This window comes from Trachymyrmex cornetzi, unplaced genomic scaffold, assembly GCF_001594075.2.
Source record: "Trachymyrmex cornetzi isolate Tcor2-1 unplaced genomic scaffold, Tcor1.1 scaffold230, whole genome shotgun sequence".
Classification (NCBI taxonomy): domain Eukaryota; kingdom Metazoa; phylum Arthropoda; class Insecta; order Hymenoptera; family Formicidae; genus Trachymyrmex; species Trachymyrmex cornetzi.
The window spans coordinates 1,008,077-1,023,998 of record NW_017296957.1 but is presented as its reverse complement, the minus strand read 5'-3'; the positions used below and the strand labels follow the sequence as shown (position 1 = coordinate 1,023,998).

The window sequence follows — 15,922 nt, the reverse complement described above, 5'->3', positions numbered from 1 at the left end:
CCGTCGTTCCGCCCCGTCGTCCCCTCTCCCCTCCCCCCTCTGCCCCCCCCGTAGCCCTTTAATCACGCCGCGCTCGTTATAATGACACGATCATTATTTCGTTAATTATTCGTATCGACGTTTGTTATTCTCCCCCTTTTTGTCCCGGCGACAGGATGATTTTCGCTGGAGCGCCGAATCATGCGGGAGAGAATATAGAAAAAGACACCCCAGCGAATTCATTTGTGGATGGAATTAATTATTTGAGAGAATTATAATATCGATGTCCCATTCGTTATGATTGACGATGACGTTTTCAACAAAATATGCGTCTTATTTCGTCGGTATCTCGACACATGCTGTAATAAATATAATTAGCAACAAAATGTAATAAATTGATTAAACGTCAATGTAAACAATATGAAAAGAACGAATATATACATGTATAATATACGTATATGACATTATTATAATGCTCAATTATAATAATGTTGCGAGAAGGTAAAAAAATATAAAGAAGTTGCTAAATCGGCTTTCTTTTTAGCATGAATCAGTAACAGAGAAGAAAGATAAATTATAAGAGAACATTAAAAAATATACCTCGTTAACTGCAATTAATTATTTACCTTTCATAATTTCTCTCGTTGTGGAATGGCTATCGATGTGTTGCCCTGAATTTAGATCCCATTGCAAAATGCACTTCGGTTTATCGAAAATATTTATTACCCTACTATTTTCGTCATAATCGCGATAAATAACGCGCAGAGAAACAAATGGAGATGAACGAGGAGGAACATAACCTCTAAGGGTCCCTGTCCGGATTCCGTAATAAAAAAAATCATGGAAACAGTTGTCAAATTCTTGTCATTTTCTACATACACATTTTACCGCAGGAAAAAGGAAAGATCATATTGAAATATTCGGCAAAAATTAAAAAATTGCGGTATACTTTTTGGAGAAGTTATATTGATACTTTTATCCCCGGTAAGCGGACCGTTTAGTAGACCGACAGCGAATTTGATTAGGAATGATCAGAAATCGCTGACAAATCAACATTGACTGATTCGCATTAAGCTCTCGTTACTCTCGTTTTAATGAGCAAAATATCATGGTTTGACCATTCATGGTTTGGAGCATTATGATATAACCTGACAACAGATTGACAGTAGAAGCCGAGCCGAGTTCATCAACGCGGATTCCGCTCCATTTTTGCCGGCAATCCGCGTCAACTGTGTAGCGTCAACATGCCAAAACTTGCTTGATTTATTGTCATATTTTGTTGACATAATTTGCTATATCTCTGCTAAAATTCTGCCAACAGCATTGAATATGCCAGAACCTGTATCACATCCATCACATCCATAGTTTCTGTTGGGAAAATTTATAGCCAACATTTATGACAGAAGCTGCTCTTAACACTCCTGGCTTAATATCTCCTGTAAGATGTTGAAGAATGAGATCTGTGGATACATGTCACTGTTGTACAGCGTCGCTAACAAGCCGCTGGATCTATGGTCGAAACACGTATCCTTTGGTGGCAAAGTTCGTAGAGTGAACGACGATCTATTGCATGGAGATAAAGTAATCGAGATCACCGGGCCTCACGACAACACGATCCCCACGAGCATAACTATTCCTGCCAAGGCACTAGACATCCTGAACATAAAACTTCCTGTTCTCATATTAGTCGTAAAGAATTTGAACTTGCGGTTCAAACTGGAAGTTCAAGTATACGCTCTTTAAATTTTATGATAGATATCCGTATTATTCTTAATATCTTAATAATGATTCTCTATCTTTGATACATATGAAGATAATAGATAAGCAACAATATCGGAGAAGATTCTCCTTCATGACCTACAATGTTGAAAGACTACCAAGCATCAATGCAAGTATGGCTCGTATTCCGTTGAAATTGGATGACTGTTGGAATTTCTTAGAGATAAATCTTCAGAATCTATGTCACCAAGTGTATAAAACGGATTATGAGGCTCTGCAAAGAGTAACAATCTATCCGAATTGTCATTTAAGAAGAGTGTATCTGCAAGATCGTCATTACAATGATGAAAATCATGTCGAGCTGTATCAAGCTTTCTTCAATATGTATATGTTAAAGCAGGGAATCAATTTCATCGAAAAGTCTTGTCAGACGGAAGATTGTTATACAGGTTTTGTAAATTCTCGAAGAAATGTGAAATATATACATATATTAGCATATATTTATTTCTTTCTGGTTTTTAGGACCTTTAGAGCAATCTGATTTGAATTATTTTGTTAAAGATAATTCTAGTAGTACATCGTTAACAAAAGTGGATTCATGTAAAACCGCAAGCAGCATGGAAAAACTAAAAAGTAATCTATCGATGAACTTAAATTTATACAATTCTGATACATTAAAAAGGAATCACATGTCACTGGATGCTTTAAACGATGCAATAAAAAAACGGCATGTTTTTACAAGACAAAGTGAATGCTTCACAAAATCTCTAATAAATGATCCAGTTATAGAAAATAAGTTAGAAAAAGATAGTGACGTAACAGAAAAAGTAATCCAACATTATGCAATGAAAACGCGTAAGACAGGAAACTCCTTACTAAATATAAAAATTAATAATCATACGTCGCGACCTGCGTCTTCTATCGAATTAAAAACAATCATGAAGAGCCAATTTTTGAAAACGCATGTCAGCGAAATATTCAAAGATAATGGAATTCCAAAATATCCGCAGAAAATTCAGAATGCAGGAGATACATATATTAACTTAACAAACTGCACGTTAAATGATAACGCTAATAAAGTACAGACAGGAAAAGATAATTCCACGATAGTAAAATTTAAAGTAGATGCCATGGGTTCTTCGTCGTCTTTTAAACCCGATCTATCTGAAAGCATTAAGTTTGATAATATAAATAATAATGTGTCTGACATTCCAAACGATGGATATATTCGTTCTAAGCATAAATATATAAAAGAGAATAATAAAAGTATCGCCAATCGTTTAAGATCTTTAGTTAGTATCGAGGAAGATATTGAAAATTTTAATGAAAATGTGTCCACAAACAAATGCATTCCACCTCTAATCGAGAAAGAGACAGTTCTGGACGAAATGACAAGGCATGTACTCAACGATGGATAAAACTTACAATATCAAAATTTATAGCAATAGATTCCGTGAACAAGAAACTTCTCGAAAAATTACAGGATAAAGAACTTACCGTATACATAGAATTGTTATTATGTAATATGACAAATATCGAAGAAACTTTGGTCAAGAAAAGTTTATGAACAAAGATGACATACAAATAAATATTGATTCACAATAAATTTAACTGCTTTTTAGCAGATTATTTGCAAAAGTAGAATTTTAACAAAAATATATAAACAGGAAAATACAATGAGAGCAAAAAGTATTCGTACAAGAAAATTTTTAATAAAAAGTCTTATTTGTAAAAACATTAATTAGCAATTTTATACAATGAATATATTCTGTTCTAACATAAACAAACGAGCTTCGTATGTATTCCTGATTTTAGAAGCTAAATTTCTCGACTGCACGAATACTTTTCGAGCATCCAAATAATAGAAATTTTAATTTCCGCTTATTTTTCAAATGGTATATTTTCTATAATTAATACACATCTTTTTATATATATAATTTTAAGAAGCATACAGTTTATTGTATTATTTATGAATAAATTGTTAATTACCCAGCAAGAAATGATCGTCAATTAAATGTCGAATTGACGTCATTGGTGTTGAAATCATCGTATTGATATCGATTCGACATCAATTCGATGATTCATTTTTCGCTGGATATTTACTTTTTAAAAATATTTTCTCTGTACGAATACTTTTTGCACTCACTGTACTTTTTTCCATATATAGTGATAAGCAAATTACACAATTCTTAATATACATACTTAATAACATAAATTGCATGTACATGATCTATATTCTATTAAGTAAAAATTAACCTTAATGAATATTATATTATTAATTATATTACTTGCAATTGTTTAAGTAGCGTATAAAGTTAAGACAGCCTTCAATAAATTATTTTTTATTTTGAAAGTAACTCAAACAAATTTAAAAAAAAAATTTCAATTGGACAGCTGTTCTTTCTTTTACTAAAGATGCTCGCATTCCCTTCACTAATTATCAACATTTTGCTTTATTTTGAATGGGCAAGAATAATTTAAATTCTGCTGGTAATTCGTCCTCTGAATATAATCGATCTGAAAAGTACACTCGCCGTATCCTACAATTAGCATGAATTTGGACCCTCAGTGTCTCCACATAGTTCGTTCCATAGGCACGGCGTGTGAAGTCAGCCAAGTTGAATTGTATTTGATTCCATCCATCGTCCAGTCTCATTGGCATTGTACATATGAATGGTTTTACTCTTGTCGTTGATTGATAATTACTTGCACGAAATCTGCGACGTACATTTTTGTCATCAATTATCTGCAATGTGTAAATTTTTTTATATTAGGAAAGATAGATTAAGCATTTAATGAGCGAAAGAATTCATAAAATTTCTTAAATATATTAAATATTCTTTTAGAATGACACCGATTATACAAGAATAGTCAACTCGTAATGAATAGGTTTTGGATTTGTTTAGGGTCCCCAAGTTAAATACTTTTCCCTTAATTTTTCCATAAACAATAAGAACCTCACCTGAACCTCAAATGTGAAATACTTCTTTAGATTCTTGATAATCATCACCAGAAAGGGCAACTTTATGCCCAAAGTCTTCCTTGGATCTGCAGGACATGTGATATACGTTGTGCTAACATTGCTGCCTAGTATCTCCAGGACAAGGCTTTGAATATCATTGTCAGTGATCCTCTTAATATGTCCATTCCTCACTTTCTTGTCCCAGATTTGCAGGGGCTTGCTGCCAATGCTATATAGAATAGATAGAAAACCACTTTGGAAGGTGTTCTTGAACATTTTCGGATTCGTTTGGGATCACACTGCTCTGACAATTTTCTTATACCAAGACAAGGCTATCTCTCTATTTTCTCGTCAAGCCTGCAATATAAATTAATGTGATGAATTCAGCCGATTCCTCGGCGTTGACCAAACACCGCAGCTAACCTTCTTCCATCTTAAGCTAATAAAACTGCCAAATAAATCCCGGAGTGGAATCAAGGCACCATCGGCACAGAAAAGATCAAGCTGAAAACACGTTACGGGTGACGATTTAGAAATTCATGCTTATATTTGAAATAAAAAATTTTCCTTTGTGTATCGATTGTTTTACTTTAATTCATCTGAATCCATCGTTTCACGAGTTGTTTCTTACAAAATAATAGCGGCGACTCTAACCTATAATTGACTGTTTGATCGATACATTGTTCCATAATATTCGTATGATTACATCAACATAACCGGAGTTCAACCATCGGACGTCAGACCTCAGAATAGCAAGCTTAAAATAATTAGATTACAAGTATAAATTTAATTTAGATTGCATTTATTATAATTTCTTTGTGTTTTTTAAGGTTATACAATTTAAACTATAATAATCATTGACCAATATACATTGCAGTTCGTAATTGCAGACAGTGGGAGACTTTTCGTGGCGAAACGTTTAACTACGATATCCATTTCTTTGTCTCGTCAATAAGGAAGAGATTCTTCATTTTTTACTTTAGAGTTAGAGTATAAGTAATAAATATGTTTCAGATATTTTAATTTATACTTTTCAGATAAATTTTTTTTATTTAGGATAATTTTTCTCAGAATTTTTTATATGAATTATTAAAACACTTTTCAGAAACACCGAAAAAGTTTCGATTTAATATACTTTTTATTTTTTTGTAATTCCAGAATTTTTAAGATACTGTTTACTTTTTTTAAATTCTAGAATCAGAAAAATAATAAGTTAATAAAACGAGATTAAAGTTAATTTTAAATTGATAAAATTAGACTTTAGAATTTTTCATATATGTGAATTTCAAAATATTGTAAGATTTCCATTCTATGATTTCTAAAATCTTTAAACTTTTTCAGATCTTATAAAATTTTGTTAAAAATTATAGAGAGAGAGAGAATATAGAGTTCTTTAAATCTTAGAATATTTCAGAATTTACATATATGAAAAATTTTAGAAAAAATATAGATTTTTCAGCAATTCCAATTTGTATAAAGTATCTAAGAAATTTTCTAAAGAAGTATAAAATTATTAAAAATTTTTAAATTTATATAAAAATTTTAAAAAATTGTATGAATAATTCTGAGAAATATTTTCACCAGTAAGATTTTAAGTTTTTCTTAAAATAAGATGTATCTATGAAATTTTTTTGTAGCAATTAAACAAATTAAGAATATGCATATTAAAACCTTAGAGAGAGAGAGAGAGAGGTATATTAAATCTCATAAATACTTACCAACTAAACTGATACTTGATAAAGAATATTTTATTCAAACGAAAGCCTGAAATATAATAAGGGTAGATAAAATAAAATATTCTCGTATTCGTGTGCCACCTTGTCATGCGTATATTTGAAACGCATAGTAAAAAGGCCATATACATGTACGTGAAACCTTTCTACAATCGTTCTCATCAACGTCAAATACAAACTGATAGAGGAAAGCAGTAGATTCCTATACGTCGTACAATTCACTTTCGAAAATGCAATTAAAGCTTCATCGGTACGAATGATCTCCTCGATCGTTAGGATGCATTCACTTAAGGAGCAATCATTCCCCTCGATAGATGTTGTCGAGGACTCGCATTACGCAATTGCGTTTTATACGTACGTTACAGCAAATCGTTACAAACAAATTGTTTTACTTAAAATGTAAATCTAACATAATCGGAACTACATTACGGTATCGTATACGGTATTTTCTCTCACGCTCGGTACTGACCTATAAAACACAATATTCCTAGAATGAATATTATAAAGGATAAATAATATTCACGTAACATTCTAGTGCGTTCCACTTATCGTTCGCAACGTTTGCGTGCATCATTTCAATCTTGTTTAACATACATTTGATAACAACAAGAGTGAAATAATACTTACGAGCGTTGTGAATGTTAAGTTAAACTCTAGGAATATTGTATGCTTACAGAGCGATTCCGTCAACTGAAAAATTGCGAAAAGTTAATATGTATATTTTACAGAAACTTTACATAGTAATGTTGTAACATGATGAAACGGCAGCGGTCACTTGATCTTCCTTAATACTAACCGAAAGTAAGCAAACGTAGCGGTTGTATGTGCGATGGCATTAAAACAAAATGACGGAACAAAATGTGGATTACGCATGAAACTAATATTACGCATTCTTCTTCTTTTTCTTTCTGACAGTGTCGACATATTAGTTTGTGTTTCCTCAACACCTTGCGGATCAAGCCAGACAACGCAATTGACTTCTCAATACGAACAAGCGAGTTTATTTTTCTCTCTTCAAAGTGTCGAAGGATTCCGGTTTCCGGTATCTCGGTAAATTGATACGTTATATTCGCTTATCTATTCGTTAATATTAATTATACGATATTACAGTTCATAACGTGAAATTGTTCCTTTTCTCTTTCTCTTGCAGCGTATGCGACGTAAATTATTTAATTTGAATCTTTATCTTGCTTAGCTCTTGAAAAACTATATGTATATAATGGAATCTACCACTGCGTCTTGTAATACTGAATGTCACATGAACAAGAAAGGCCCACTTATAAAAGCGATCGGCAAAACAAAACCCAACTAGAGTCTCGAAGAGTCAATAAATAATTTTTTTCCCAGCAAATGTCTCAAACAAATCTCCATTTAACGGACAGATCCATCATTTCCACGCGAACATTTCTTACAAATTTTCAATGTACCGAGTATCGGGCATTATGAATAAAAATGCACGCGACTTTAGTGAACAATAACACAGTTTACTAACCGTTATAGAACGTTTATGTAAATCACTTGTATTTATTGTTCAGTAAATCGCATATAATACAAGAGCAATGAATAGAAGATAGCAAGTCGCTTGGTTGAGAATGCCGGTACAAAACTCTGTGTCGTTACATCATAAAAGGCAACATTCGATCAGTTTATATAGAGACGCATAGAACTTTAAATCAAAAAGTAAAAGCTCATCATGAATATTCAGGGTTTGTACCGTTTCTCAATGTCTATCTTTATTCATTATTAAGTTTCTTCCACTCTAGTATTCTTACTCGTTTCCCGACAATAATACAAAATTCACCGTTCTTTCAGGATTATTTCTCAGCAAAATTAAAACAATTTCGTAATAGTCCGGACGCAACGGGACAAATTTTGAATTATTGCCTTCTCTTCTTTTTTTTTCTCTTTATTAGATTCATCGAAATTTCCGACGCAACGTATCATTACTGTCTATCTGCGAACGATAAAGATGTACGGAAATTTCTATTCCCCTCGCTTCTCAACCAGACAAAATTCGCCGTTTTTAGGCTGTTTTCTTATCGCAATTTAAAACAACTTTGTAATAGTCTTGACGCGACGGGACAAATTTCTTTATTACTATTTCTTTTCTTTCCGTTTTATATTCGCTGAAATTTCCTATACAGCGTATCATTACTTCTTACTCGAATGACAGATGTATGGAAATTTCTGTTTTCCTTCATTTCTCAATATTTTACGATACATGAATATGTAACCCCAGGTTGCTTCTGGCCCCTGTAGAAAAGCAAATTGGGGCATAGGGACAGTGTTGTATATCGCATTACGTATGTTTTACCAATTTAAATGTTAACTACTTAATCTTTCACACGTATCTCTAGCGCACGTAGCCAGAGTTTACTCTGGAAAAATACGTGATTTTATGTATAATTTTCATGCGACTCAATAAAAATAGGTTTTTAAATTGCCTTTTTTTCCAATAAAGCGACGAAAAAATATACACACAAAATATATAAAATGATCAATTTCGAACAGCCGAGAATTAAAAAAAAAAGAAAAAAAAGAAAAACGATCATTAATTAGACAAGACATATTTATTCATGATAGTGTGTGGAAGCTAAGATTCAATTGAAAAATTAAGAGATGGTCGCATTTCATCTCCAGGTCGTGTTACTTTACTTAACATTTTCCTATAGTGTTCATTATATATTATAGATTGATCCTAACTGGAGAATGACCATTTTGAATCATCATAGATAAGTATATTAATATTGTGATCCTGTCAATGAAAATGTGTTACAATAAATACAGTAGTTATACATATTTGTCACTGCTAGGATCACAATCACGATCAAACACCAATAATCTCTTGCGATTCCATAGCATTATTAATTTTGCAAGAGTTGTATGTGAATCGTTCAATCACATGCTATTGTACGTGATTTATAACAATAGATTGCCGATAGTCACAAAAACTTATCAATGTCTGTTGTGACTAATCAGACATTTATAATCATTAAACGAAAGAATTCTTACATAATTATTAAATACATATCGCTTATTGGTGCTTGAACGGCATTTCAATATAATTAGGACACTGCAAAAGTTCAGGAAGATTTCTTACATACTAATAACTAAATAAAATTTAAATAATTTGATATATTGATTCAAATTTATATTCGATGATTATTTTAAATAATTTTATATAAGCTGATTCAAATTTAGATTCGATCTGATTTTTCATATCATATTTCAGTGATGTAAATAGTATATAGCAATTCAATAAATAACAAACATATAAAATGAAAAATCTATATCATGCACAACGCTTTATTTAATTCATTGATGGATTTTTCTGAGGTATATATGAATATCTTTTTACAATTATAAATATAGCCAGATTATTGTGTAGCAACTTTTTTCAATATAAATTATTATATTGGAAAAAAAGATTCACACAATGAGTTTTTTTTAATAGATCAGATTCCTTAAAGAAATCGGATTTAATAAAAAAAAATGGTTAACCGCGGCTGAGACTCTCTTGGGATGCAATCGAAGAAAAGTCTCTGTCGAGGAATATCATATCTACAAATGAACTGGCAATAAATGAACAATAATTAACGTTATCAATTTTGTAAAGAACTTTGTAACAATGAAATTCATTTAACTTCCTTTTGCGGTGTCCTGGAGAAGCATAAATATAACTCAACATTATATATGTCTTAAGCGCTACTCAGTTACTTATCGATAGCTCCATCCATAATGTTATTTTTAACTTGAATGCTAATGTGTATTCCATCACCAGATGCACCTTTGTCCTTCTTCACTTGTGCTGCGTTCGAGGCATTATCAAGTCCCAATTTACTAAGTGTACGAAGCGCCCTTAGAGCCGCTTGATTGCGGCTCGCGGTTATTGTTGCTCCATTACCGTGACAAACTTGCGGTGGATCAGTGCTTAGCGACACAAGTGATAAATATTCTTTGTTTATAGATACTCCCTGGAACATTAATGAGAAATAATGGCTTATAATTTATTTGATGATATGGCAACATCATCATTCGTGTTCACACTACGTTCCACCTTAATTAATTAGAATTATTTTAATATTCTTTTAATACTGATCAAACGATCGATTACCTTAGGAAAGTCGCTAAATTCTACGCTGAAATTAAATAACTGAGATAAATAATGCAATTGATCCTTGGGCGAAACACCAGCCGTATTCTGCTGTTGCTGTTCGCGCAATTCTTCAGCGACTATTTGTACGCTGGGTCCATTCCCCAGTTTAGATTCTTGACCTCCGTCCACCAGTAAAAGACCAGGTACTAATTGGCGGCCTATGGTACCTAGAATTCGATAAAATTTTTTAATTTATCGAACACAGTTCTATATACAACTATCGATGTTTTTCCTTACCTCCTACCGAGTGAGGTTGAATGTCGTTCATTTGTTCGTCTTCAAGAAATGTAACTTTTCTAGGCTTTGACTCCGTGTTCTCGCTCTCTCCCGTCTTTATGGACGGTTTTGAGGGTTGCGGCGACGGTTTACTATATCCCAATTGCGCCAAGAGAGCCTCAGCCGCAGCTCTCTTAGCCAATTTTTTGTTAGGTCCGATTCCTTGGGCGGAGTGCTGACCCATTGTCACTTCCATGACAAATTCTCTGCGTCTTGGTGCGCCCTTCTCGTCTATTAGATTGTAAACCGGTTCCCTCTCTCGTTTCGCCTGTTGAATCTGAACTAGCCGAGAAACCGGGTTGACCTCCTCCGCGGCTTCATTCTCCGCACGAGGCTCCTGATAAACTTTGATTAAGTTTCGAGATTTCTTCTTCGTCGCTGGTGGCTTACGTTTCACTCGCATTGATCGGTTCTGTATGGTAGCCGGTAACGGAGGAAGACGCTTCAGTTCATCTAACATCAACTCGGCGGCGCGTTTCTTCGACACCTAAGGAAACAGGAACGATATAAGCATTTAAAATTGCGTCATTATTTATCATTCTTTTACATGAAAGATTTGAGAAATTACTTTTTTCGAGGATCCTTCTCCCACAGTAACCTTCTCGCCAACGGTGCATTTTGTCATAAAAGTTCTTATATGAGGTTTACCGCTTTCGGATACGACTTCAAAACTGACTGGCAATCCACGTTTCAGAGCAGTTTCGTGAACAAGAGATACGGGACTTTTCAACTCAGCGTTTGGATCGTCAATGCCACCCAACGTACCGTTCTCGTTAGTATTATTGGTATTTGCGATCTCTTCCGGTAACGGCAACTGGCGTAATTGTTCCAAGGCTCTGCTAGCAGCATCGTGACGTGCAGCTTGGCCTGTTAAACCTCTACCTGTGAATTCGCGTTCACCCACCTTCAGAGTAACAAGATACAATCCCTGAAGATCCGTGTGAACCCCACGATTGTACGTGATACGCGGATTGTACATTCGTGGAAAGTTAGCACCGAATCCGTGTGGCATAAATTGATGCTGCAATGCAGCTGGAGGAGCTTGTCGAAACGTATAAACAGTTGGTTCACCTCGTTTCATCGCTAACGCGTTCAGTTCAACGGTGGGAGGCAAATGTCCTGTAATTCAAAATAGCATATTTAGAGAGATCAATTAAATATTATTGGAAAGATCTGTAGATTTTATAATTGACAAAAATGTAATTATATATCGACATTATTATGTACAATTATAACATTTATAACTACTTACATTAAGAAAGATAACATTCCAAATTAATATTGTATTATATTATTGCACCACAATTCAATGTATGTAGAATTCACAATAATTACCAGAACCTGTTGGACATTTGCCCAGATGGCCAATTCTCATGGCCTTGGTGGGCTTAGGTGGAGGTTGACGGTACCAAGTTTTCGTCAATGCTTCGGTCGCTGCGCTATGTTGAGCCTTCTTTATACTAGGACCTTCAGCGACATATTCCTCTTCACCCAGTTTGAGTGTCACCGTGAATCTCTTTTTGTGCGCCGGTCCCTGCTCGTTGGTCAGCCTATATTGATGTTGAATCCTATTGAATCTCGCCAACTCGTTTAACAAACACATAGGTGTTTTTTCTTTCATGTTTGCCAAAGCTGGATTAGTCGCGGCATGATTCTGACCAGATGCATTGTCATCTCTGGACTCTCCATTGGCATCGTTCGTTATCGCTTTCGATTGATCCACATTTGGTTGTTGTGATACATGTTGCGGCTGTTGCTGCTGTGATTGTGATTGTTGTACCTGCTGCTGCGATGGCTGTTGCTGCTGAGGAGATTGATTCTGCTGATTATTCGGTTGCTGCTGTTGTGGCTGTTGCTGATGTGGATACTGAGGTTGTTGCACACTTTGAAGAGTCACAGAAACTGTATTTGCTTGGTCCTTCATGCTAACGCTAACCATGGTATCTGAAGTAAATGTTTCAAATTAATTATATTGATAAGAACAAGAATCTAATTTTTCATTGTGAATCTGTACTTACTGTTAGTACTGTGCGTATTCATACCCATCAACATTGGCTGTCTTGGATTTCCATGCGGCGGGCCAGGATGCTGCATGTGATGCATATGTTGTTGATGGGGGGGCATGGACAGTATTGGTTGATGCGGATTCCGATGTGATAACAAATGCTGCGGCTGATGTAGCTGGGGCATGTTAGCCTGCTGCATAGGCCGCATTGGTCCTGCCATTCTATATTCATTTTTGTTTGGTTACAAGTCTTTATTAAATAAATTCCTTATGTTTAGATTAATTTACTATAAGATAGCAAATACATTTCTATTGTATATAAAAAAATATATTTAATCTCTTCTATAATAATTTTCTGAAATAATAAGGAAACAATTTCAACAAATAACAACTATCTTAATTGTTAATTCTTTGAAAATTTTCTCATATGTAGACATTACAGCAACATATCATTAAACCAGTAAACAGAATTATTAGAAGGTTTCTTTATCAATTTTTAATCGTTTATACAAATATTTACACGAATAAAATTCTTTACTTCAATTATACATAAAAAGAATATTCTTAGAATAAACTAATATTTCAATCGTACTTTTTATTTCATTGTCGCAAGAATATAATATAATATTTGATTAGAGGATATTAATCTATTGTATTGATGATGGCCCCAAATGTTGGCCGAAACGTTCGGAATTTTAACATAGTTTCTTAAATACATCTATGTAAGAAATTGTTACAAGTTTTTATAATTGTATCTGCGCTCCGATTACCGCGCCTTACTCTCAGTTGCTTTGTATTGTTAATGTTTCTTAATCTATTGTTCTCTCTCTCTTAACATAAGATTCGATTAGAGAATATTAACCTGTTGTGATCTCGAAGCTGATTTTGCATTGCGTGATGTTGATGACGTAACATCTTATGAAAATCTACGTAGACAAACCTGTAAAATGAAAGCACAAATTCAACCCTGTTTTAATGTATTTCAGATGACAGAGTTGCACGACATATATAAATACACTTAAATGGACGTTTATACCTGTGTTATAATACATAATCGATAAGATAATAAAATTTTCGATCATGTTTAAATATATAATACATTTGTCTTTTGTATATACTGATAAGTTCTCACATAGCAATCAGCAGACTATAAACTGTTCTTCTGCTGACTTTGCTAATCAGTGAGCGAGAATACAAATAAATATTTCATAATTATCAATAAACAAGAAATTAACAGTTGACAAACTGTATCGCTTGTTGATCTTGTTAATCAACAAAGGATAATGCAACTCCGAGCTCTCTCAATTATTCTAAAAAGGTCTACTTCAAGTTTATGCTTTAAAAAAAAGGGTCTGCTCCGAAATTTACTTCGAAATGTAGTTTCCAGCGTACGCGCGGTATATCCTCTTTTCCGCATTGAGACGCGAATCGCGAGGTATATAGATTTACAACGGAAGATCCGATCGAGCCTAGAAGACGTCGAAGACTATAGAAAGTGATAGCAAGACGATATAACCTTCCCTGCGGGAAGGGCGAGCCGGTATAACGGGCGGTTTATTAGACGGGCACGGGGGACGCGATCTCGCGGCACGTCGTCGCGGCCGCGCGCAATTTCGTACGCACGATCGCGTGCTCCGGGTTGCGATCGTCGATCTTTCCGTTTCTATAAATAAAATCCGTCCCCCGATGGAATGGGCTTGGTCCGGCGGCGGTAACGGCGGCGGCGACGGCCCATCCGAACAATCGGAGCCACGCCGCGCGCGCGGCACGTACACCCTTTTTGCTCACTTTTCCTCGCACTTACCCGGTCACGTTCTCTCTATTTCGCGGAAATTTAGGGCGTGTCGCGCAGCACAGTAAAATTTCCGGCGAAATAGACCCGCTCCGACGAAAACGAACACCGCCAGGCCCTTAGCACGGCTATTGGCAAACAGTAAAGAAAAGTACTCGGTAGACTAAAATGCGGCCATTTTGATGTGGAGCTAGCGGCAGAGCGTGACGTCATCGATCACATTCTGACCAACGATGGGTACACAATTTCCGAGAGGGAATAACAGAGATAATGAACGTGATAAAAGAAATCAAAAACCTCTTTGTTGATTCCCTTTAAGTCACTCTCCTTTTGATCGTATTTGAAAAAGGTAAACACTTTCTTTCCTATGACTTTTGCGACCGTTCGAAAAGTTGTTTAGATATATATAATTGCGATTGTTGAGAAATCGCTTATAATTACGCAGAACGGTTGAAATAGTATGTATGTGCGTATTTAAACTGTCTAAAGAAATTTAAATTAATGTGTACACGTGACGCATTATTTACCACATTTATGGTAAATAATATGGTAAATAATAAATCGACGAGAGAAGAATTTTTATTATATAAGTACACGGAGAAAATTTTATATTTAAAATTACTATAATGTGGTAGTAGCTGCGGTCTTCATGTAAATTATAAGTTTAAATACTGTAATTATTTTTTTAAAACAATAATATAACGTAATTTTTACACTTTTTTATAGTAAATTTTATAGTAAAATTTTTTATTACAAAATCAAATCTTGTTGAAGGAAAGTTAGTATTGTAAAGATAAGTAAAAAATATATACCTAAGAAATTTTGTTTGCGTACCATAGTAAAAATTAACTGTTTTCATGTTAGAATATGGCTTAACAAAATAATTACTTTATTTATGTGATAAAAATTAGTATTACCATAATAAAAGTTAAGTCGGAATTATGTTGTGAGGGTCCATATAAAAATTCAAGATATAGTAAAGTGTAATTTAAAATTATATATTAAAACTTAATATAAAATTTTCTCCGTGTATATATGATTAATCTTTATCATTTGCATGTGCAATCTAAGACCACAAAAATAATATACAATAATATAATTTACACATAAATATATTATAAAATATTGCAGAATATTAATATTTTGTAAATATTGTGTGCTGTCTGAACTTTGATCGGTTCTAAAATATCGGTTTTTTTTTCTTATCTCCTAATACACACGATTGAGTCATTTGAACAGAGACGATATCGTCTCTGAACATACTAGAGATATGACTATTCCACTCTCATCGCATTGTCTG

General features: G+C 34.0%; 3 protein-coding genes across 5 annotated transcripts; 1 reads left to right on the top strand and 2 right to left on the bottom strand.

Annotated features, from left to right (window-relative positions):
- The first annotated feature begins 1,092 nt into the window (after nucleotides 1-1,092).
- LOC108760904 (uncharacterized) lies at nucleotides 1,093-3,376 on the top strand. The gene is made up of 4 exons (XM_018507180.1): nucleotides 1,093-1,212; nucleotides 1,301-1,707; nucleotides 1,793-2,147; nucleotides 2,221-3,376. Exons 2-4 carry the CDS (start codon nucleotides 1,423-1,425, stop codon nucleotides 3,114-3,116), a joined length of 1,536 nt encoding a protein of 511 aa, XP_018362682.1. The 5' UTR covers nucleotides 1,093-1,212; nucleotides 1,301-1,422; the 3' UTR covers nucleotides 3,117-3,376.
- A 715-nt stretch (nucleotides 3,377-4,091) lies between these two features.
- Nucleotides 4,092-5,481, bottom strand: Bug22 (cilia- and flagella-associated protein 20). 3 transcript variants are annotated; one of them, XM_018507203.1, is made up of 4 exons: nucleotides 5,315-5,481; nucleotides 5,084-5,164; nucleotides 4,661-5,017; nucleotides 4,092-4,444 (listed from the first exon to the last, which is right to left on the bottom strand). In XM_018507203.1, the coding sequence occupies exons 3-4, from the start codon at nucleotides 4,934-4,936 to the stop codon at nucleotides 4,139-4,141; spliced, it is 582 nt and encodes a 193-aa protein (XP_018362705.1). In that variant the 5' UTR covers nucleotides 4,937-5,017; nucleotides 5,084-5,164; nucleotides 5,315-5,481; the 3' UTR covers nucleotides 4,092-4,138. The 3 variants fall into 3 exon arrangements, with proteins under 3 accessions (XP_018362705.1, XP_018362706.1, XP_018362707.1); XM_018507204.1 differs by lacking the exon at nucleotides 5,315-5,481 and adding an exon at nucleotides 5,250-5,290; XM_018507205.1 differs by lacking the exon at nucleotides 5,084-5,164.
- A 4,270-nt stretch (nucleotides 5,482-9,751) lies between these two features.
- stau (double-stranded RNA-binding protein Staufen) lies at nucleotides 9,752-14,806 on the bottom strand. Its single transcript, XM_018507300.1, has 8 exons — nucleotides 14,635-14,806; nucleotides 13,693-13,770; nucleotides 12,844-13,052; nucleotides 12,161-12,769; nucleotides 11,394-11,944; nucleotides 10,787-11,312; nucleotides 10,508-10,716; nucleotides 9,752-10,367 (listed from the first exon to the last, which is right to left on the bottom strand). Exons 2-8 carry the CDS (start codon nucleotides 13,743-13,745, stop codon nucleotides 10,107-10,109), a joined length of 2,418 nt encoding a protein of 805 aa, XP_018362802.1. The 5' UTR covers nucleotides 13,746-13,770; nucleotides 14,635-14,806; the 3' UTR covers nucleotides 9,752-10,106.
- Nucleotides 14,807-15,922: the final 1,116 nt, after the last annotated feature.

What these genes read in the sequence shown, in the direction of transcription:
- LOC108760904 (XM_018507180.1), top strand. Translation starts at nt 1,423, where the DNA reads ATGTTGAAGAATGAGATCTGTGGATACATGTCACTGTTGTACAGCGTC. An exon ending in GGTTCAAACTGGAAGTTCAA is followed by an intron (nt 1,708 to 1,792) that starts GTATACGCTCTT and finishes ATACATATGAAG; the next exon opens with ATAATAGATAAGCAACAATA. An exon ending in GACGGAAGATTGTTATACAG is followed by an intron (nt 2,148 to 2,220) that starts GTTTTGTAAATT and finishes TCTGGTTTTTAG; the next exon opens with GACCTTTAGAGCAATCTGAT.
- Bug22 (XM_018507203.1), bottom strand. Translation starts at nt 4,936, where the DNA reads ATGTTCAAGAACACCTTCCAAAGTGGTTTTCTATCTATTCTATATAGC. An exon ending in ATTTCACATTTGAGGTTCAG is followed by an intron (nt 4,445 to 4,660) that starts GTGAGGTTCTTA and finishes TACACATTGCAG; the next exon opens with ATAATTGATGACAAAAATGT.
- stau (XM_018507300.1), bottom strand. Translation starts at nt 13,745, where the DNA reads ATGTTACGTCATCAACATCACGCAATGCAAAATCAGCTTCGAGATCAC. An exon ending in CAGCTTCGAGATCACAACAG is followed by an intron (nt 13,053 to 13,692) that starts GTTAATATTCTC and finishes AAATGAATATAG; the next exon opens with AATGGCAGGACCAATGCGGC. An exon ending in GAATACGCACAGTACTAACA is followed by an intron (nt 12,770 to 12,843) that starts GTAAGTACAGAT and finishes CATTTACTTCAG; the next exon opens with ATACCATGGTTAGCGTTAGC.